Source organism: Agelaius tricolor, unplaced genomic scaffold, assembly GCF_023055355.1.
Source record: "Agelaius tricolor isolate 1412-34295 unplaced genomic scaffold, bAgeTri1.0.p SCAF_31, whole genome shotgun sequence".
In the NCBI taxonomy this organism is placed as follows: Eukaryota; Metazoa; Chordata; class Aves; order Passeriformes; family Icteridae; genus Agelaius; species Agelaius tricolor.
Genome location: NW_027269291.1, coordinates 3,093,427 through 3,112,394, shown reverse-complemented (window position 1 = coordinate 3,112,394; position 18,968 = coordinate 3,093,427). Strand labels below are relative to the sequence as shown.

At 62.8% G+C, this 18,968-nt stretch overlaps 2 protein-coding genes across 2 annotated transcripts; one reads left to right on the top strand and one right to left on the bottom strand.

The window, feature by feature from the left end:
- Nucleotides 1-555: 555 nt before the first annotated feature.
- Nucleotides 556-6,796, bottom strand: PGAP3 (post-GPI attachment to proteins phospholipase 3). Its single transcript, XM_071450609.1, has 8 exons — nt 6,546-6,796; nt 5,925-6,022; nt 5,695-5,847; nt 4,985-5,047; nt 4,801-4,862; nt 4,121-4,257; nt 2,522-2,726; nt 556-1,057 (listed from the first exon to the last, which is right to left on the bottom strand). Exons 1-8 carry the CDS (start codon nt 6,736-6,738, stop codon nt 994-996), a joined length of 975 nt encoding a protein of 324 aa, XP_071306710.1. The 5' UTR covers nt 6,739-6,796; the 3' UTR covers nt 556-993.
- A 1,215-nt stretch (nt 6,797-8,011) lies between these two features.
- On the top strand, nt 8,012-18,789 carry ERBB2 (erb-b2 receptor tyrosine kinase 2). The gene is made up of 27 exons (XM_071450608.1): nt 8,012-8,293; nt 10,737-10,888; nt 10,968-11,154; nt 11,331-11,468; nt 11,556-11,624; nt 12,258-12,370; nt 12,444-12,585; nt 12,664-12,780; nt 13,370-13,496; nt 13,575-13,648; nt 13,730-13,820; nt 14,327-14,526; nt 14,609-14,741; nt 14,834-14,924; nt 15,005-15,165; nt 15,253-15,300; nt 15,774-15,912; nt 16,001-16,123; nt 16,200-16,298; nt 16,391-16,576; nt 16,653-16,808; nt 16,887-16,962; nt 17,047-17,193; nt 17,282-17,379; nt 17,453-17,623; nt 17,737-17,995; nt 18,093-18,789. Exons 1-27 carry the CDS (start codon nt 8,206-8,208, stop codon nt 18,422-18,424), a joined length of 3,717 nt encoding a protein of 1,238 aa, XP_071306709.1. The 5' UTR covers nt 8,012-8,205; the 3' UTR covers nt 18,425-18,789.
- The last annotated feature ends 179 nt before the right edge of the window (nt 18,790-18,968 follow it).

The following is an 18,968-nucleotide window of genomic DNA, read 5'->3' as shown; positions in this document are numbered from 1 at the left end:
GATGGTGACAATAAGGGCACAGGTTGTGGCACAGGATGGTGACAGTAAAGGCTGAGGTGGCACAGGATGGTGGTGACAGTAAAGGGCAGGGGATGGTGACAATAAAGGGCAGGGGATGGTGACAATAAGGGCACAGGTTGTGGCACAGGATGGTGACAATTAGGGCACAGGTTGTGGCACAGGATGGTGACAGTAAAGGGCAGGGGACGGTGACAATAAAGGCTGAGGATGGGATGGGTGGGGGGGGGTCTCAGCAGGGGGATTTGGGGCACAAATGGGGGGCAGAGAGCAAGAACAGGGTGGGAAAGGGGGTGCAGGGCAGGGCAGGTATGGGGGGATGTGGGGTGTGCTGAGGGGGTTTGGGAACACTTAGGGTGTTGGGGACAGCTGGAGGGAATTTTGGGGCACGCGGGGTGGGACAGAGCGAGGCAGGGGGGTAAGGGGTGCACTGTGGGTGACAGCAGAAGGGAATGGGGTACACTGGGGGCTGGGGGACAAACCCAGGGGCTGGGGGGCACGGGGTGCCCTTGGGGCAGGGGACACGAAGCCAGCAGCTCACAGATCAAACTCAGCTTTATTCACATCCCACAACACACCCAGGGAGGGGGCAATGGGGGGGGCACAGCCCCTCTGGGCTGGGAGGGGGCACCCCCAGCCCCAAGGCACCCACACAACGCCCCCCACCCCTGCCAGAGCCCCCCCATGCACACAGACCCCCCCAAATCACCCACATGTCCCCCATCACCCACCGTCACCTCATGGGGGGGGTCCCCAGCTCAGCATGGGGAGGGTTTTGGGGGGGGGCTCAGCTGTCCTGGACCCCTCTGTGCCCAGCTGGGGGGCACGGGGGGTCTGGGGGTGTAAAACAAACCTCAGAAGGCAACTGGGGGGGGCAGGAGGCCGTGGCCAGGGGGGGCTGGGAGGTTGCTTGGCACAGGGCAGGGCACAGCCCTGGGGGGGCACGGGGGGCTCTGCCCACCCCCCCCAGCAGCTCTAGTCCACTTTGAAGAGGTCGGAGTTGGCCTTCAGGAGGTAGAGGCTGTCGTCCATCAGGAAACTGGGGGGACAAGGGAGGGGTTCAGGGGGGGGCCTTGAACCCCAACATTGAGCACAGCAAGCCTGGGGTCCCTCCAGCACCCCCATTTCAAGGTGGGGAGGGGGGGGTCTGGGCATGGCACAGGGACCAAGAACATCCCATGGGAAACTGAGGGGGTGCTGAGCACCCCAATTTCAACAGGGAGGACTCGCAGCACCCACAGTGGGGTCCCCAACACCTCAGTTTGGGACTTGCAGCACCCCATGGGAAACTGAGGGGGTGCTGAGCCCCCAAATTTCAAGAGGGGGAGGCTCAGAATCCCACAGATATGAGCACCCCAACTAAGAGGGGGACCCTGAGAACCCCACAAATCTAAACACCCCAATTTCAAGAGGGGGATACTCTTGAGAACCCCACAGATCTGAGCACCTCAATTAAGAGGGGGACACTGAGAACCCCACAGGCCACAGTGGGCCCTGAGCATCCCAGTTCCAAGTGGGATCCCCCAACACCCCCAGACCACAGCAGAGCCCACCCAAACCCCGGGGGGAAGCTCTGCACCCCTGCACCTCCCTGGGGAGCCCCTCACCCCTATTTTTAATTTTATTTTAGATAGGATTGGGGGGTAACTGACCTGTATTTTTAGTTTTATTTTAAATGGGGAAGGGAGGTCACTGACCTGTATTTTTAATTTTATTTAATTTTTAAACTTAATTTCATTTAATTTTAATTTTATTTTTAATTTTAATAATTTTATTATAAATTTAAATTTATTTATTTTAATTTTTATTAATTTAATTTTATTAATTTTAATTTGATATTTTATTTAATTTATTTTAAATGGGGAGGGGGGGGTCACTGACCTGTATTTTTAATTTTATTTTAAATTTTACTTAATTTTATTAATTTTAATTTTATAGTGTTAATTTAATTGTATTAATTTTAAATTTTATATTTTACTTAATTTATTTATATTTATATTTTATTTATATTTTATTTTAAGTGGGGGCGGGTCACTGACCTGTATTTTTAATTTTATTTAAATGGGATGGGTGGCCACTGATGTGTATTTTTAATTTTATTTAATTTTTTATTTAATTTTTATTATATTTTTAATTTTATTTAATTTTATTAATTTCAATTTTATAGTATAAATTTAATTTTATTAATTTTAAATTTTATGTTTTATTTACTTTATTTATATTTATATTTTATTTTAAGTGGGGATGGGGCGGTCACTGACATGTATTTTAAATTTTATTTAATTTTTTATTTAATTTTTAATTTAATTTTACCTTATTTTTATTTCATTTTTAATTTTATTAATTTGAATTTTATAGTACTCATTTAATTTTAATTATTTTAATTTTATATTTAATTTAATTTAATTTATTTATATTTAGATTTTATTTTAAGTGGGGGGGGGGGGCACTGACCTGTATTTTAAATTTTATTTTAAATGGCATTAGAGGATGTGTCACAGACCTGTAGAAGAGCACGTTGAGGGGGATGGTCCCGATGTGCCAGAGCGCGTGGGCGTCCAGCACCCAGAGCAGGGGGGGGAAATCGAGCAGCTCCAGCAGCGCCAGCGCCTGCAGCAGCAGCACCGCGGCCGCGCATTTCCACACGTGCGGGAGCCGCCGGCCCTGCCGCAGGCACCAGCGCAGCCACCACGCCACCGTCAGCATCCCTGCGACAGCGAAAACAGCGTCAGCGTGCCCGGGACACGGGAAAACAGCGGGAAAACAGCGGGAAAACAGCGGGAAAACAGCGGGAAAACAGCGGGAAAACAGCGGGAAAACAGCGGCACTGAGAGCTCCGGGGGTGGGCAAAACACCGGGAGAGTTGCTGGGGAATAGAGAGGGGAGAGGGGGTGTCCAAACTCTGAAAGAATTGCTGGAGAAATAGTGGGGATCAGGGACAGGCGGGTGCCAAACCCCAGTCAGGATTCCTGGGGAAACAGAGTGAGGATCAGGAAGAGGAGGGTGCCCAAAGCCTGTCAGAATTCCTGGGGAAACAGAGTGAGGATCAGGAAGAGGAGGGTGCTCAAAGCCTGTCAGAATTCCTGGGGAAACAGGGAGGATCAGGGACAGGGGGGTGCCCAAACTCCAGTCAGAATTCCTGGGGAAACAGGAAAACACAAGGACAAAATCCCAGTCAGAATTCCTGGGGAAACAGAGTGAGGATCAGGGACAGGGGGGTGCCCAAACTCCAGTCAGAATTCCTGGGGAAACAGGGAGGATCAGGGACAGGGAGGTGCTCAAACTCGGTCAGAATTCCTGGGGAAACAGGAAGACACAAGGACAAAACCCCAGTCAGAATTCCTGGGGAAATAGGGAGGATCAGGGACAGGGGGGTTCCCACACCCCAGTCAGAATTCCTGGGGAAACAGCGAGGGGGATCAGGGAGAGATGGGTGCTCAAACTCTCTCAGCATTCCTGGGAAAACAGTGAGGGGGGGATCAGGGAGAGGGGGTGTCCAAAGTCTGTCAGAATTCCTGAGGAAACAGGGGGGAACAGGCTCAAACTCTGAAAGAATTCCAGGGAAAACAGTGGGGATCAAAGACAGGGGGGTGCCCAAAGTGTGGTCAGCATTCCTGGGAAAAGAGGAAAACACAGGGACAGGGGGTGTCCAAACCCCGGTCAGAATTCCTGGGGAAACAACGAGGGGATCAGGGAGAGATGGGTGCCCAAACTCTGAAAGAATTCCTGGAGAAACACTGGGGATCAGGGATTGTGGGGTGCCCAAACTCTGAAAGAATTCCTGGGAAAACCACGAGGGGGATGTGGGAGAGGGGGGTGCCCAAACCCCAGTTAGAATTCCTGGGAAAAGAGAAGAACACAGGCACAGGGGCTGCCCAAAGTGTGGTCAGCATTCCTGGGGAAACAGGAGAACACAGGGACAGGGGGTGCCCAAACCCCTGGGCAGAACTCCACGAAAATGGGGAGCCCAGGGACATGGGGATACCCAAACCCCTGCTCAGCATTCCTGGGAAAATGGGGCTCAGACTGACCCCTGACACAGCCCCAGTGCCCCCCAGTGCCTCCCAGTCCATCCCAGTCCCTCCCAGTGCCCCCAGCCCACCAGCAGCAGCGTTGGCCACCAGGTTGTAGCCGTAGTCGAAGCGCACGAGGCTCAGGTAGGAGATGTGGCCGGCGAGGAAGAGGAGGAGGAAGGCTCTGAAGATGCTGATTAAGGCTGGGCGCTGCAGCCCCAGCGTCCTGTGGGCAAGGGGGATGGTCAGGGTCCTCCCAGTACGGCCCAGGGTCCTCCCAGTATGGCCCAGGGTCCTCCCAGGTGCTCCAGCGATGCCCAAACTGGCCCAAGAGAGGCCAGCACCTTCCCCAGTATAGCCCAGTGCCTCCCAGTTTGCCCCAGTGCCCCCCAGTTCGCCCCAGTGCCCCCCAGTCTGCCCCCAATTTGCCCCAGTCCATCCCCAGTGCCCCCCAGTCCATCCCCATTGCTCCCCAGTGCCCCCCAGTCCAACCCTAGTGCCCCCCAGTTCACCCCAGTCCATCCCCAGTGCCCCCCAGTTCACCCCAGTGCCCCCCAGTCCATCCCCATTGCTCCCCAGTGCCCCCCAGTCCCCCCCAGTTTGTCCCAGTTTGCCCCAGTGCCACCCAGTCCATCCCCAGTGTCCCCCAGTCCAACCCCATTGCTCCCCAGTGCTCCCCAGTCCAACCCCAGCACCTCCCAGTCTGTCCCCAGTGCCCCCCAGTCCTCCCCAGTGCCCCCCAGTTTGTCCCAGTTTGCCCAGTGCCCACCTGACGCAGCACAGGTACACGGAGTGCAGGATGACGGCCGAAGCACAGAAATAATCCAGTTTCTGTGGGATTTGGGATGGGGAAATTGGGGAGGGGGCCTAGAACAGGACCCCCAGGGGCTTGGGGACACTCTGGGGGTGTCACCCTGGGGGTTGGGGACACCCTGGGGGTGGCACTGCCTCACCTCTGTCAGCGCCGTGTCCCTGGTGTGGAACACGGTGGACCAGAACCAGGCGTTTAAGGAGACCTGGAAAAGGGGAAAATTTGGGATTTATGGGGTGGGAGGATGTGGGGCAGGGTCCCCCCCGGGTCAGGACCCCCTCAAATGGGGGATGAGGGGGATGGGAATGGGGTGGGGGGGTGGAAGAGATGGGGCTGGGTGGGGTCAGGGGGAGATGGGGAGGGGGATTTGGGGAGGAGGAAAAGGGAAAGGGGAAAAAGGGAAAGGGGAAAAAAAAGGGAAAGGGGGGAAGAAAAAGGGGAACAGGGGGGAAAGGGAAAGGGGGGAAAGGGAAAAGGGGAAAAAGGGGAAAAGGGAAAGAAGGAAAAGGAAAGAAGAAGGAGGAAAAGGGAAGGGGAAAATGGAAAAGGATGGAAAAGGATGGGAAAAAGGGAGGGAAAAAGGGAGGGAAAAGGGAGAGAAAGGGGAGGGAAAGGGGAGGGAAAGGGGAGGGGAAAAGGGATGGGAAAAAGGGAGGGGAAATTATGGGAAAGGCTGGGAAAAGGATGGAAAAGAATGGAAAAGAGAGGGAAAGGATGGAAAAGGGAGGGGGAAAAGGGAGGGAAAAAAGGGAGGGGAAAAAAGGGAGGGGAAAAAAGGGAAAAGGATGGGAAAGGGGAGGGAAATGATGGGCAAAGGGAGGGCAAAGGAGGCCAGCGGGCAGCAGGGCTCACCCAGGCGAAGGCGGTGCACGTGGGGTAGGTGGGGGCGGCGCGGGGCACGGCCGCGCGGTACCGCAGCAGCATCACCAGGCTGGCCAGGCCGTTCAGCAGCGAGGCCAAGGCCGAGGCCGGCTCCTGCACGAACAGGAACCGCGAGAAGGGCCACTGGGGGGGCCCGGGGGGTCAGCGGGCACGGGGGGACCCCCGGGTGCCCCCCAGCCCCCCCCCAGAGCCGCGCTGACCTTGCCGTGGAACTGGGGCACGCGGTGCCCACCCTGCTGGTACAGCCGCACCGTCAGCCACATGCACTCGTACTGGCACTCATCCCGGCACGTCCAGCCTGTGGGGGGCACACCAGTATGCACCAGTGCCTCCCAGTATGCACCAGTGCACCACCAGAGCGCCCCAGCCCAGCGCAGGGCACAGGGAGTGGGTGGGGTTCACCCCCCTGGCACCCCCAGCATCACTGAACAATCTGGGAGCACACGCAGCTGTCGCCATGGTGACCAGCAGCGTGCACCAGTGACTCCCCAGTATGGCCCAGTGTCCCCCCAGTATGGCCCAGTGTCCCTATTTCATAGCCCAGCACCTCCCAGTATAGACCAAAACCAGCCCAGTATGCACCAGCACGACCCAGTGACAACCAGTACAGGATAAGGGACCCTTAACACAGCCCCAGTGTCCGCCAGCATCACCCAGCGCTTCCCAGTTCAGCCCCAGTCCCTCCCAGTTCAGCCCCAGTCCCTCCCAGTCCCTCCGCCAAGGGGCGTGGCTTCAAATGGGGCGTGGCTCTGAGAGGCGCGGCCTACCCAGAGGGGGCGTGGTTTCTGGATCGGTCAACCAATAGGAGCAGGGGGCGGTACCTGTCAGGCCCATGTAGAGCGGCTGCCGGGCGCGGAAGTGCCGCAGTGCCGCTCCCGAGCAGTTCTGCCGCTCGCAGCGGCTCAGGCACTCCCGGTACAGCGGTTCCCGGTCCCCCTGCGAGCCCTGGGCCGGGCCCGGTGCTGCTGCCGCCATGAGAAGCAGCAGCAGCAGCTGCGCGGCCCGCGCCGCCATCGCCGCCCGGCCCGGCCGCTTCCGGCCCGCCCCGGAGATGGGGCGGCGCGGGGCACTATGGGATATACCGCCCCCGCCGGCCGCGGGAGGATCATGGGATATATCCCCCCGAGTACGCTCTGCAGAGGCTCATGGGATATATCCCCCCATGTTCGCTCTGCAGAGGCTCATGGGATATATCCCCCCATGGGGCCCGGGGATCCCGGGCGCTGTGGGGACCCTCCGGGGACCCTCCGGTGTCCTGCGGGGACCCTCCGGGGACCCTCCGGTGTCCTGCGGGGCTCGGGGTCAGTTGAGGGTCCGGGGGCAGCGTGGCTTGAGGAACTGAGTGGTCCCGGCCATGCGGGACCCCCGGCAGCGGCCTGGCCTGAGGTGACAGTGATGTGCTGGATCCCCATTCCTGTCCCCATGGCAGGCGAGACCCCAACACCGAGAGTCCCCTCTTTTGGGGCTCCTCCCTCAGGGCAGCCTCGGTAGCACATGTGGAAGCACAGACTGGGGTGACCAAGGGTACATGGGGGGCAGAACCTGCCCCATGTGGGGGTATCCTGGTCCCCATCCCACCTGCTCCTGGCTCTGCCCGGCCGGGGGGTTCGGATGGGGTCACCCCTATGTGTGGGGGTCCCCACCTGTGGAGGACCCCCCCATGCCAATTCCCTGTGTGCCCAGGGCAGCAGGTGAAGGTGGAACAGGTGGGGGACAGGTGCCAGCTCTTGGTAACCCCACTGGGGACCCGTCAGATGCTGCTGGACTGTCCCTGTCCCCCAGGACAGCCTCCAGCCCCCCGCACCATTCCCGGTGCCAGCTCTGTCCCCCACCCCTGGGACTGACCCCCCCAAACCCACGAGTGGCATTTCTGTCCCCCTCCCCCTCATGGGTGACAGTCCCAGCCCCAGGTGAGGGGACAGGGATGGAGGTCGGGTCCTCCCCCCCTCCATTCAGGCGACCCCCGTCCCCCGGGATCGCAGCGGGACCCCGGGACGGGGGACACCCCGGGGAACGGGAACGGGGCGCTCCGGGATGGGAATGCTGGGGGGGGGGGTCCAGGGTTAGGGGTTCCTGCTGCTCCGGGGGGGTAGAAAGTGGGGTCGGAGCCCCCCTGGAAGTGAGGAGGGGGCACCCGCCGGTCCCAGGATGGGAAGGAGGAACGGGGGGCTCCCGGGGGATGGACGGCGGTGATTCCCGGTGCTCGGGAGGAGGGAAGGGGGGGTCCGGGGCGGGACATTCCCGGTGCTCCGGGAGGTTGGACGGGGGTGTGTGTGTGTGTGAGGGGGGGTCTGTCCTGGTCCGGGCCGGCGGGAGCGCGCGGGGGCGGCGGGAGCGCGCGGCGCGCCCTCGCCCGGGGCCGGGACCGGGATCGGGATCGCGAGGCGGAGCCCGGGAGCGGCGGGAGGCGGCGGCTCCGGCTCCGCAAACTTTCCCGGAGAGCGGCGGCGGGGCCATGGGCCGCGGCCCGCGCTGAGCACCATGATCGCGGCCGGGGGCTGCCTCGGCGCCGCGCTGCTGCTGCTGCTGCTGCTGCTGGCCGCCCTCTGCCCCCCCGCCGCCGCCGAAGGTGGGTCCCACCGGGGGACACGGGGGGGCACCGGGGACACCGGCAATCGGGGGGACTCCGGCCCCGCGCGGCGACTTCGCGTAAAGTTTTGCACGGGACCCATCGGGACCGGGGGGGCACCGAGAGGGCGAACCGGGCAAGGGAGTGGGGGACACGGGGGGCGTGACCGAGAGGGCACCGGGGGGACATCGGGGGTGGGACCGAGTGGAAAACCGGGAGGGGACGGTGGGGGGAACAGAGGGAGAAGCGGGAGGGGATCGTGGCGGCCTCGAGTTGCGAACGAGGGGGGCACCGGGGCTGGGATCGGGCAGCTCTGGGGGACACCGGGGGGAACCGGGGGCTGCACGGTTGGAAGTGATGGGACCGCCTCCCCCGGTGCCCCCTCGGTGCCCCCGGTTCTCCCCGCCGCGGGCAGCGCGACCCCGGTGTCCCCGCGCCGCGACTGCCGCCAGGACTGGGGCCGAACTGGTGTGGACTGGGAGGCGCTGGGGCCCAGCGAGAGGCCTTGCCCGCTGCACCCCGGTTCCCCCGAGCTGCACGATTCCCGAGAGGAATTTAGGGGCTCCGGTACAGCCCGCAGCGGGGACCCCCCCCGCTGCAGCCCGTCCCAGAGCTCCGGTACCGCCGGGAGAAGCGGAAACGGGAGCCCCCAGCTTGTGGGGGTTCCCTTCCCGTGGGCATCGGGAGGCTCCGGGGTGCGGAGCGGCTGGCTGGGTGGGTGGGTGGGTGCGTCCCCGTCGCTCCCATCCACATTCTCGACGTGCCGCACCCAGCCCAGCCCCGGGGGGAGCGGGGAGCCCGGCCCGGCAGCCCCCGGGCCTCGGCCACGCACCGCAGGAACGGGGCAGGAACGGGGCCAGCAGGGCATGGGGCTGGCGGCCCCAAAATGGGCAGCGGCAGCCCCAAAAGTTGGACCCTGCTGCCTCCCTCTTCGTGTCGGGGGGCAGCTCCGGCAGCGGGAGTTTGGAAAGTGAAAGCTCGGTGTGAGGCGGTGGGACAGGGACGCGGGGACACGCCACTGCTGGCAGCCCACAGCCCACGCTGCTTGGACGGTCTGTGTGGGGCGAGCTCCTGGTTGGGGACAGCCCGGTGTGTCCCCGGCCCCGGGGCTCAGGACAGCCCCGTGGGCACGTGGCTCACGGGCTCGGCCGGACACCCGTGGGCAGCCCAGGTGCTTTGGTGGTGGCACCGCACGCTGGGGTGAGCCAGGACGGAGCAGTCCCTGCCCTGCCCGGTGCCCAGCCGGGGTCTGGGCGAGCAGACAAAGCCAAATCCGGGGGGAACAGAGCCGGGATCCCACCAGGATCCCCACACTTGTCCCACCTGCCCTTTGCCCCCGGGGAAGCCCCAGCACCCTGCGCCTGTCACGGCAGGTGTGGGCACAGACCTTGAGCTTTGGCCGCCCCACACTTTCCCTTCCAGGGGTCCCCCCCGTTTCACCCTGCTCGGGTGGGACACAGCCGAACCCCACATTCGGGGGGGCTTCCTCCTTCCTGGCCGTATTTTCCCCGGCTCGGAGGCCTCGGAGCAGGCGGGGGAGGCGAGTGCCAGCCGGCTCTCCGGGCCACGGGGCCGCGCCCGCAGCTGCCCAGCACCGGGGGCTGTCACTCAGCCACCGAGCAGCCGGGGACCGCCACACCGAGCCCCCCAGACCCCCGTGTGCCCCCCTGCCCGCGCTGGGACGGGGCTGGTGGCTCTGCGGGTGACACCGCGGTGGCGGCGGGGTCAGCGCGGGGCTGGGTGCGGGGGAGCGGGGTTCGGTGTGGAGCGGGGGGATCTCCCCGCTGGGTGTTGGGGTGCCGGGGGCCGCGGGCGCGCCGGGGCTGGGCCGGGCCGTGCCGTGCCGTGCCCGCCAGCCCTGCGTCACCGCTGCTCCCCAAACACGCCCGACCTGAAAAGGCGGTTCCAGCCGGGAGCGGGCGGCCGGGGCCCGGTGCCACCCTCGCCCGTGACTCACTCGCCCGGGGCCCGGGAACCCAGCGCGGGTTCCCGTACCCCCCAGCCCCGCCGGGATGCCCGGGGGATGCTCTCCCGGCCAGGAGCCCCCCACAATGGGGCCGGCCGGGCCCCGCAGCCGTCGCCGCTCAACAATCGGGTCTTGTCTCGGCGTGGGCAGCGCATTCCTGCCCGCGGCCCCCGCTCCGGCCCCGCCGCTCTGGGGGTCCCAACCCAGCCCCCGGCAATCCCCGGCTCCCGCCGCGGGCACGGGGCGACACCGATCCCCGTTGTGTCTCGAGCGGGGCCCGGTGGCGGAGCGGGAGCGGCTTTGCCGGGGTGGGAGCCGGGGGAGCCTCGGTGCAGGAAACCCATCGGAAGCTGTTGGGAGCAGCCCCGGAGATAAACGGCGGCCGCCGCACCCGCGGTGTTTCCTGCGGGGGCCGGAGCTCCGTGTGTGTCCCACGGCGGGGAGAGGGGCCCCGCTGAGCCCCCGCTGTCCCCACAGTCTGCACCGGCACCGACATGAAGCTGCTGCGTCCCTCCAGCCCCGAGAGCCACTACGAGACCCTGCGGCACCTCTACCAGGGCTGCCAGGTAGTCCAGGGCAACCTGGAGCTCACCTACCTGCCCGCCGACGCCGACACCTCCTTCCTCAAGGTGCGCAGCGGGAAAACGCCCCGAGGCGGGGGAAAGACGAGGGTCCCCTCACCCCTCACCCGTGTCCCCCCCATGGCAGGACATCAAGGAGGTGCAGGGGTACGTGCTGATCGCGGAGAACCGAGTGAGCGGGCTGGAGCTGCAGAGCCTGCGCATCATCCGCGGCACGCAGCTCTTCCAGGAGCGCTACGCCCTGGCCGTGCTGGGCAACGCCGGCCCCGCCGGGGCACCGGGGCTGCGCCAGCTCGGCATGAGGCACCTCACAGGTGGGGAAGCCCTGTCTGGGGTGCTCGGGTGTGTGGGTTGCTGCTCCTGCAGTTGGGAGCTGCCAGCTCCAGTCTGGGAACCCAAAGTTCTGGGTGCTCCCCAGCTCCCTACCGAGGATTGGGAGTCCCCACGGGGCTGCAGGTCCATGCTGACCCCCCAACCTGTCCCCTGACAGAGATCCTGAAGGGAGGGGTGCTCATTGAGAGGAACCCCGAGCTGTGTTTCCAGGAGACCATCCTGTGGAGCGACATCCTGCACCGGCACAACGAGTTCCGTGCCGACATCCAGGTGGAGACCACCCGCACCCGCAGCTGTGAGTGGGGGGTTTGTGCTGCCAGGGAGGGCTCTGGGGGTTCCAGCCCCCCCCCGGCACCCCCTGCTCACTCTTCCCCCTGTGCAGGTCCCGACTGCCGGGCGCTCTGTGCCGAGGGGCGCTGCTGGGGTGAGGGCAAACAGGACTGCCAGACATGTGAGTGTGGGGCCCACAGAGGCTCTGACCCCCCCTCAGAGACCCCCAAAGCCCCTGGGAACCCCTTTCCTTCCCTGTGTATGCCCCTGCTCCACTGATCACCACTTGGCACCCAAATCTGTGTCCCAGAGACTCCCTGGACCTTCTGCTTGCACTCCCAAATTGTTGCCCTGCTGAGCCCTACTTGTCACCTAAGTCCTGTTTCCAGAGAATCTCTGGACCTTCCATTTGCCCCCCAAATCTCTGTCCCACTGACCCCCCATTTACCACCTAAATCTTGCCCCCAGAAGCACCCTGCCCTTCTGTTTAGCCCCCAAATCCTTGTTCCACTGAGCCCTACACAGAACTCAAATCTTGGTCCCAGACATCTAAAATCCCTGCTCTGGGAGCCTCCCCTTACACCCCAAATCCCTGCTCTGGGAGCCTCCCCTTACACCCCAAATCCCTGCTCTGGGAGCCCCACTTGCCCCCCTAAATTCCTTTCCCACTGTTTTTATTTGCCATCTCAATTCCCACCACCCAGATTTTTACCCCGGAAACCCCCTTACCCTCCAACCCCTCATCCTGGGGTCTCCCCCATTGCCTGGAGGGGGGGAATTTGTGTCCCCAACGTGTCCCTCTGTGTCCCTGCAGTGACCAACAGCATCTGCCACGGCTGCCCACGCTGCAAGGGCACGAAACCCACGGACTGCTGCCACGAGCAATGCGCTGCTGGCTGCACCGGCCCCAAGCACTCCGACTGCCTGGTGAGCACAGGACGGGCACACCGAGGGTCCTGGGGAGGGACAGGGGTCTCACACAGCTGTGTCCCCTCCCCAGGCATGCCTGAACTTCAACAGGAGTGGGATCTGTGAGCTGCACTGCCCCCCACTCGTTGTCTACAACTCGGACACCTTCGAGTCGATGCCCAACCCTGACGGGCGCTACACCTTTGGTGCCAGCTGTGTCAGCCAGTGTCCCTGTGAGTGACACCCTGGGGGGGTGCAGGGGCAGCCAGCGTGGCCCTGACCCCCTCCTCCCCTCCTGCCACCCCCTGCAGACAACTACCTCGCCACGGAGGTGGGGTCCTGCACCCTCGTGTGCCCCCAGAACAGCCAGGAGGTCACGGTCAACAACGTGCAGAAGTGTGAGAAGTGCAGCAAACCCTGCCCAGAGGGTGAGAAACCCCCCCCTCCCCACCCCGGGGGTCTGGGGGGGCTCTGGGTGCCCTGGGGATGTGGGTGAGCAGCCCCCAGGGGATGGGGAGGGGGCTCTGGACACGGCAGGATTGTGGATGAGCAGCTCCTCAATGTCCATGGGGTTCCCAAGGTTGTGGGTGAGCAGCCCCCCAAGTATCTGGACAGGTCTGGGGTCCCCAGGGGTGCAGGTGAGCAGCCCCCCAGAGTGGCTCTGGGGACCCCAGGGATGTAGGAGAGAGGTCCCCTGGGGGCTGGGGGCACTCTGGGCACCCCAAGGGTTTGGGTAAGCAGCCATCCCAAGCTTTGGGGGGTTCTGGGCACCCCAAGGGTTTGGGTAAGCAGCCATCCCAAGCTTTGGGGGGTTCTGGGCACCCCAAGGGTTTGGGTAAGCAGCCTTCCCAAGCTTTGGGGGGTTCTGGTGACCCCTAGGATGGGGGTGATCCATCCTCAGTGCGGCTCTGGGGACTGCAAGGCTGTATGGGGTTGCTGCTGTGCCCTGTGGCTGGTGGGGCAGTGTTTTGGGGGGCTCAGGGGTCCTGGAAGAGCACCCCTGCTGTGCCCCCTCAGTGTGCTACGGGCTGGGAGTGGATTTCCTGAAGGGTGTTCGTGCTGTGAACGCTTCCAACATCCAGCACTTCTCTGGCTGCACCAAGATTTTTGGGAGCCTGGCCTTCCTGCCTGAGACCTTCGCTGGGTGAGTGCCTGAATCCCCTCCCTGAGCCCACTGGGGACCCCCAAAAGGACCCCCCAACCTCCCTCCCATCCCCTGCAGGGACCCCAGCACCAACACCCCACCCCTGGACCCCAAACTGCTGCGGATCTTTGAGAGCCTGGAGGAGCTGACGGGTGAGAGCTGGGGGAGCTGGGGGGGATTGAGGGCTCTGGGTTTGGGGGGGACATGAGGGGGTGACACTCAGCTTCCCCCAGGCTTCCTCTACATCGCAGCCTGGCCACCTGACATGAAGGACCTGGGAGTGTTCCAAAACCTGCGGGTGATCCGGGGCAGGGTGCTGCACAAGTGAGCAGGGACGGGGACATGGGGACATGGGGGGAGGCAGGGGGACCATGGGGGGACACAGGGACATGGGGGGAGGCAGAGGGACCATGAGGGGACACGGGGACATGGGGATGCAGAAGGGACACAGGGGGACACATGAGGGACACAGGGACATGGAGGGACACAGGGGGACACATGAGGGGACACAGGGACATGGAGGGACGCAGGGAGTCACAGAGGGGACACAGGGACATGGGGTGACACGAGAACATGGGGATGCAGAGGGGACATGGGGAGATGTTGGGGCACAGGGGGACACTGGGGGGCTGCAGGGTGTTGTGGGAACACACAGGGGGACATGGGGGATGACAGGACACGGGGGATATGGGTGGGGAGATGTGGGTGGGACTCAGGGGGACACAGGGACATGGAGGGGCTCCCACAGGCTGCAGGGGGACCCAGGAAGGAGGCGGGGGACGTGGGGGCACACGGGGCCAGGCGTGTCTCACCCGTGGGTGTCTCGGCAGCGGCGCCTACTCGCTGACACTGCAGGACCTGGCGGTGCAGGCGCTGGGGCTGCGGGCCCTGCAGGAGATCAGCAGTGGGATGGTGCTGGTGCACCACAACCCCCAGCTCTGCTTCCTCCAGAAGGTGCCCTGGCACAGCATCTTCCGTAACCCCCGCCAGCGCCTCTTCCAGACCCACAACAAACCCCCCGAGCAGTGCGGTAGGAGGGGTCTCGTGGGGGTGGGGGGGATGGTGGACCCTCCCATTGCTGACAAAGGTGCTGATGGGTGCCCCTCCTGCAGAGAGAGAGGGGCTGGTTTGCTTCCACCTCTGCGCCCAGGGGCACTGCTGGGGCCCCGGCCCCACCCAGTGCGTGGCGTGCGAGCGGTTCCTGCGTGGCCAGGAGTGCGTGGCCTCCTGCAACCTCCTGGATGGGTGAGTGGAGACGCTCGGCAGTGCCAAACAGAGCGCCCACACACACTGCAGGGCGAGGCTGGCATCCCATCCCTGCCCCTTTTGCCCTGCAGAGCCATCCGGGAACACACCAACGGGACGCGGTGCCTGCCGTGCCACCCCGAGTGCCAGCCCCAGAACGGCACCGAGACCTGCTTCGGATCGGTGAGGACAGGGACACACACTGGGGGCAGTGAGGGTGGCCCCACACATCTGGGTGCCTCAATGCACCCCTGTTCCTGCAGGATCCAGACCAGTGCGTGGCCTGTGCCCACTACAAGGACGCCCAGCAGTGCGTGCGGCGCTGCCCCAGCGGTGTCAAGGCCGACGCCTCCTTCGTGCCCGTCTGGAAATACCCGGATGAATTCGGAGTGTGCCAGCTCTGCCCCACCAACTGCACCCACTCGTGAGTTGGGGGGCTCCCTAGATGAGATGGGGGTGCTGGCAGCTGCAGGGGGCTGCTGACAGCAACGGGCTACACCTGTGTCCCCAGGTGCACGATCCGGGATGAGGATGGATGTCCTGTGGACCAGAAGCCAAGGTAGGGGTGTCACAGACATCTTTGATGAAAAATCTTTTCTTTAGGATTTTTTCCTCCTGAGAAGCTGAGAGGCCTCAGGAACAAAATGTAACCAATGGTTATCTGCTGCTGTGGAATGCAACAGGTGCATCTGGGATTGGCCCATGTTGGTTGTTTCTAATTAATGGCCAATCACAGTCAGCTGGCTCAGACAGAGAGTCTAAGCCACAAGCCTTTGTTATCATTCTCTCCTGTGCTATTCTTAGCCAGCCTCCTGATGAAATCCTTTCTTCTATTCTTTTAGTATAGTTTTAATATAATATATATAATAAAATAATAAATCAAGCTTTCTGAAACATGGAGTCAGGTCCTCGTCTCTTCCCTCACCCTAAGACCCCTGTGAACACGGTCACAGTAGGGGTGTGGCTCTGTTGTACCACCACCACTCTGGGTGATGGGGGTCAGCCCCACACTGATGGCCTTTTGGCACACAGCCAGGTGACATCCATCATTGCTGGCGTGGTTGGGGCTCTGCTGGTCATCGTCCTGCTCCTCATCACCGTCATCTGCGTCAAGCGCCGGCGGCAGCAGGAGCGCAAGCACACCATGAGGAGGCTGCTGCAGGAGACTGAGGTGGGGATCTCCTGGGGGGCAGGAGGGGACCCTCGGGGCTTGGGAGGGATCAGGAGCCCAGCCCCCCTCACCTCTTCGTGCCCCATAGCTGGTGGAGCCACTGACGCCCAGCGGGGCCCTCCCCAACCAAGCCCAGATGAGGATTCTCAAGGAGACGGAGCTGAAGAAAGTGAAAGTTTTGGGTTCTGGTGCTTTTGGCACTGTCTATAAGGTGAGGAGTGGGGACAGCAGAACTGGATGTGACCCTCCATGCTCTGCATCCTCTCACCTGCTTGTCCCCACCTCAGGGCATCTGGATCCCTGATGGGGAGAGCGTGAAGATCCCCGTGGCCATCAAAGTCTTGCGGGAGAACACATCACCCAAAGCCAACAAGGAGATCCTGGATGTGAGTGTGGCCACAACACTGGGGGGGAACGGGGCTGGCAGCAGCCCCTGCTCACCACCTGACCCCCACCCTGACCCCCCTCCTGCCCACAGGAGGCCTATGTGATGGCAGGGGTGGGCAGCCCCTACGTGTCCCGGCTGCTGGGCATCTGCCTGACCTCCACGGTGCAGCTGGTGACGCAGCTGATGCCCTACGGCTGCCTGCTGGACTACGTGAGGGAGAACAAGGACCACATCGGCTCCCAGGACCTGCTCAACTGGTGTGTGCAGATCGCCAAGGTAGGACAGGGCACCTGGGCAGCTCTGGGGAGGTCCTTGGGGAGACCAGGGACAGCTGGACATGTGTCACCTCCAGGGGATGAGTTACCTGGAGGAGGTGAGACTGGTGCACCGGGACTTGGCCGCTCGCAACGTCCTCGTCAAGAGCCCCAACCATGTCAAGATCACCGACTTTGGGCTGGCCCGGCTGCTCGACATCGATGAGACCGAGTACCACGCTGATGGTGGCAAGGTAGGGCGTGGGACTCAGTGACAGGGGTGCTCCCCTTGGTGACAGCCACCCCTGGTCCTGCTCACCTCTCTGTCCCAGGTGCCCATCAAGTGGATGGCGCTGGAGTCCATCCTCCGCCGGCGCTTCACGCACCAGAGCGATGTCTGGAGTTACGGTGAGTCAGGGTGTCCCCACCCCGGGGGACTTGGGGGGGTCCCAGTGCACTGCTGACCCCCACACCTGTCCCTGTCCCCTCCAGGTGTCACCGTGTGGGAGCTGATGACGTTTGGGGCAAAGCCCTACGATGGGATCCCTGCCCGGGAGATCCCAGACTTGCTGGAGAAGGGCGAGCGGCTGCCGCAGCCGCCCATCTGCACCATCGACGTCTACATGATCATGGTGAAATGTATGGGGAGGGGACACGGGGACAGGGAGGGGACAGGGCGTGCTGTCCACCCTGCTCCCGGCCCCTGATGGCACCTGGCTCTGTTCAGGCTGGATGATTGACTCCGAGTGCCGGCCCAAGTTCCGGGAGCTGGTCACCGAGTTCTCCCGCATGGCCCGCGACCCCCAGCGCTTCGTGGTCATCCAGGTACGGAGATCCCCGAGCTCCTGTCCCCTCCCTGGTGCCCTGGGGTGAGCACTGAGCACTGTGACCCCCCCAGAACGACCTGGTGGGGCTGCCTGGCTCCATGGACAGCACCTTCTACCGGGCACTGCTGGATGAGGAGGACATGGACGACCTGGTGGACGCTGAGGAGTACCTGGTGCCTCACCACGGCTTCTTCAGCACCGACACCTCCACCACCTACCGCAGCCGCATCTCCTCCATGCGGGTACGCGGGGAGGGCTGGGAGGGAGCTCCCAGTGCTGGCAGACGTGGGGGTGACCCCGTGCCACGTCTGGGATGGGCTCAAGTGCCTGACTCTGTGTCCTCTCCCACACCCAGAGCACGGCGGAGTCTCCAGCCAAGGTGGAAGAGGGCGAGGGCTTGGCCTCGTTCTCCTTCCCCGCCCAAGGCCTGGCAGAGGGGCCAGAGGGACCTGTCCCAGAGGTGCCAGATGGGGACAAGGTGGCCCTGCAGAGCCCCCCGGGGCGGGAGCCTGGGACCCTGCCCCGCTACAGTGAGGATCCCACCGGGCTGACGGCCAAGGATGGAGAGGAGCCTGAATGCTTCACTGTCCCAGCCCCCCACAGCACCATGCCAGGTAGGGAGGGCACAGCCAGACCCTTGGGGAGGTGGTGGGGGGCATCTGCCTGTCCCATGACCCCTGGGGGGTCCCTAACATGTCCCTCACCCTGCAGAGTACGTGAACCAGGCTGGGGAACGCCCGCCCCGCGCGCCCCCGTCCCCGCCGGACAAACCCAAGGGGCACCAGGGCAAGAACGGGCTCATCAAGGACCCCAAGAACTCCTTCCCAGGGCCCTTCGGCCACGCTGTGGAGAACCCCGAGTACCTGGCACCACCCCATGGCGCCCCCAGCCCTGGCCCCTTCAGCCAGGCCTTCGACAACCCCTACTACTGGAACCAGGACCCTGCCAAGGGTGGTGGCCCCGACGGTGGCCCTGGCACGACGCCCACGGCCGAGAACCCCGAGTACCTCGGCCTGGCCGGCCCCGACGCCACGGCCGTGTAGGAGAGACCCCCCCAACTTCACCAAGGCAGCTCAGGGAGGGATGAGCCACAGCTGTGGGGCTGGGAGTCCACCCCTCTGCCCAGGGGTGGCACCGCTCATGGAGCCAGGACGCTGTGGGACAGCGCGGCAGCAGAGTGGGGACACGAGGGTCACCCTGGGTGGCACCCCACGAGCAGCCCAGAGCCAGCAGGGCCTGGAGAAGGACAGACCCTGTGCCATCCCCCCCATGCAGGGCTGTCCCAGTGCCTGGGACACGTGGACTTGCACTGAGGGCAGCTGGACTGAGAGCAGTCCCGGCTGCTCCGGGATCCTCTGGAAGCACCGGGATGTATATTTGACAATTGTACATTGGTTGGTTTTTCTACTCCTGTGGTCTGTTTGGTTTCTCCTTCTCCTTCGGATCCAGCTCCGTCTCCCAAGGACCAACATCTTATATCCCTTCCGTTTTTCCTTCTTTTTTCCCATTTTCTTTCTCTTTTCCCCTTTTTCCTTCCCTTTCCCCTTTTTTCCTTCCTCCTTTTTTTCTCTTTTTCTCTCCCTTTCC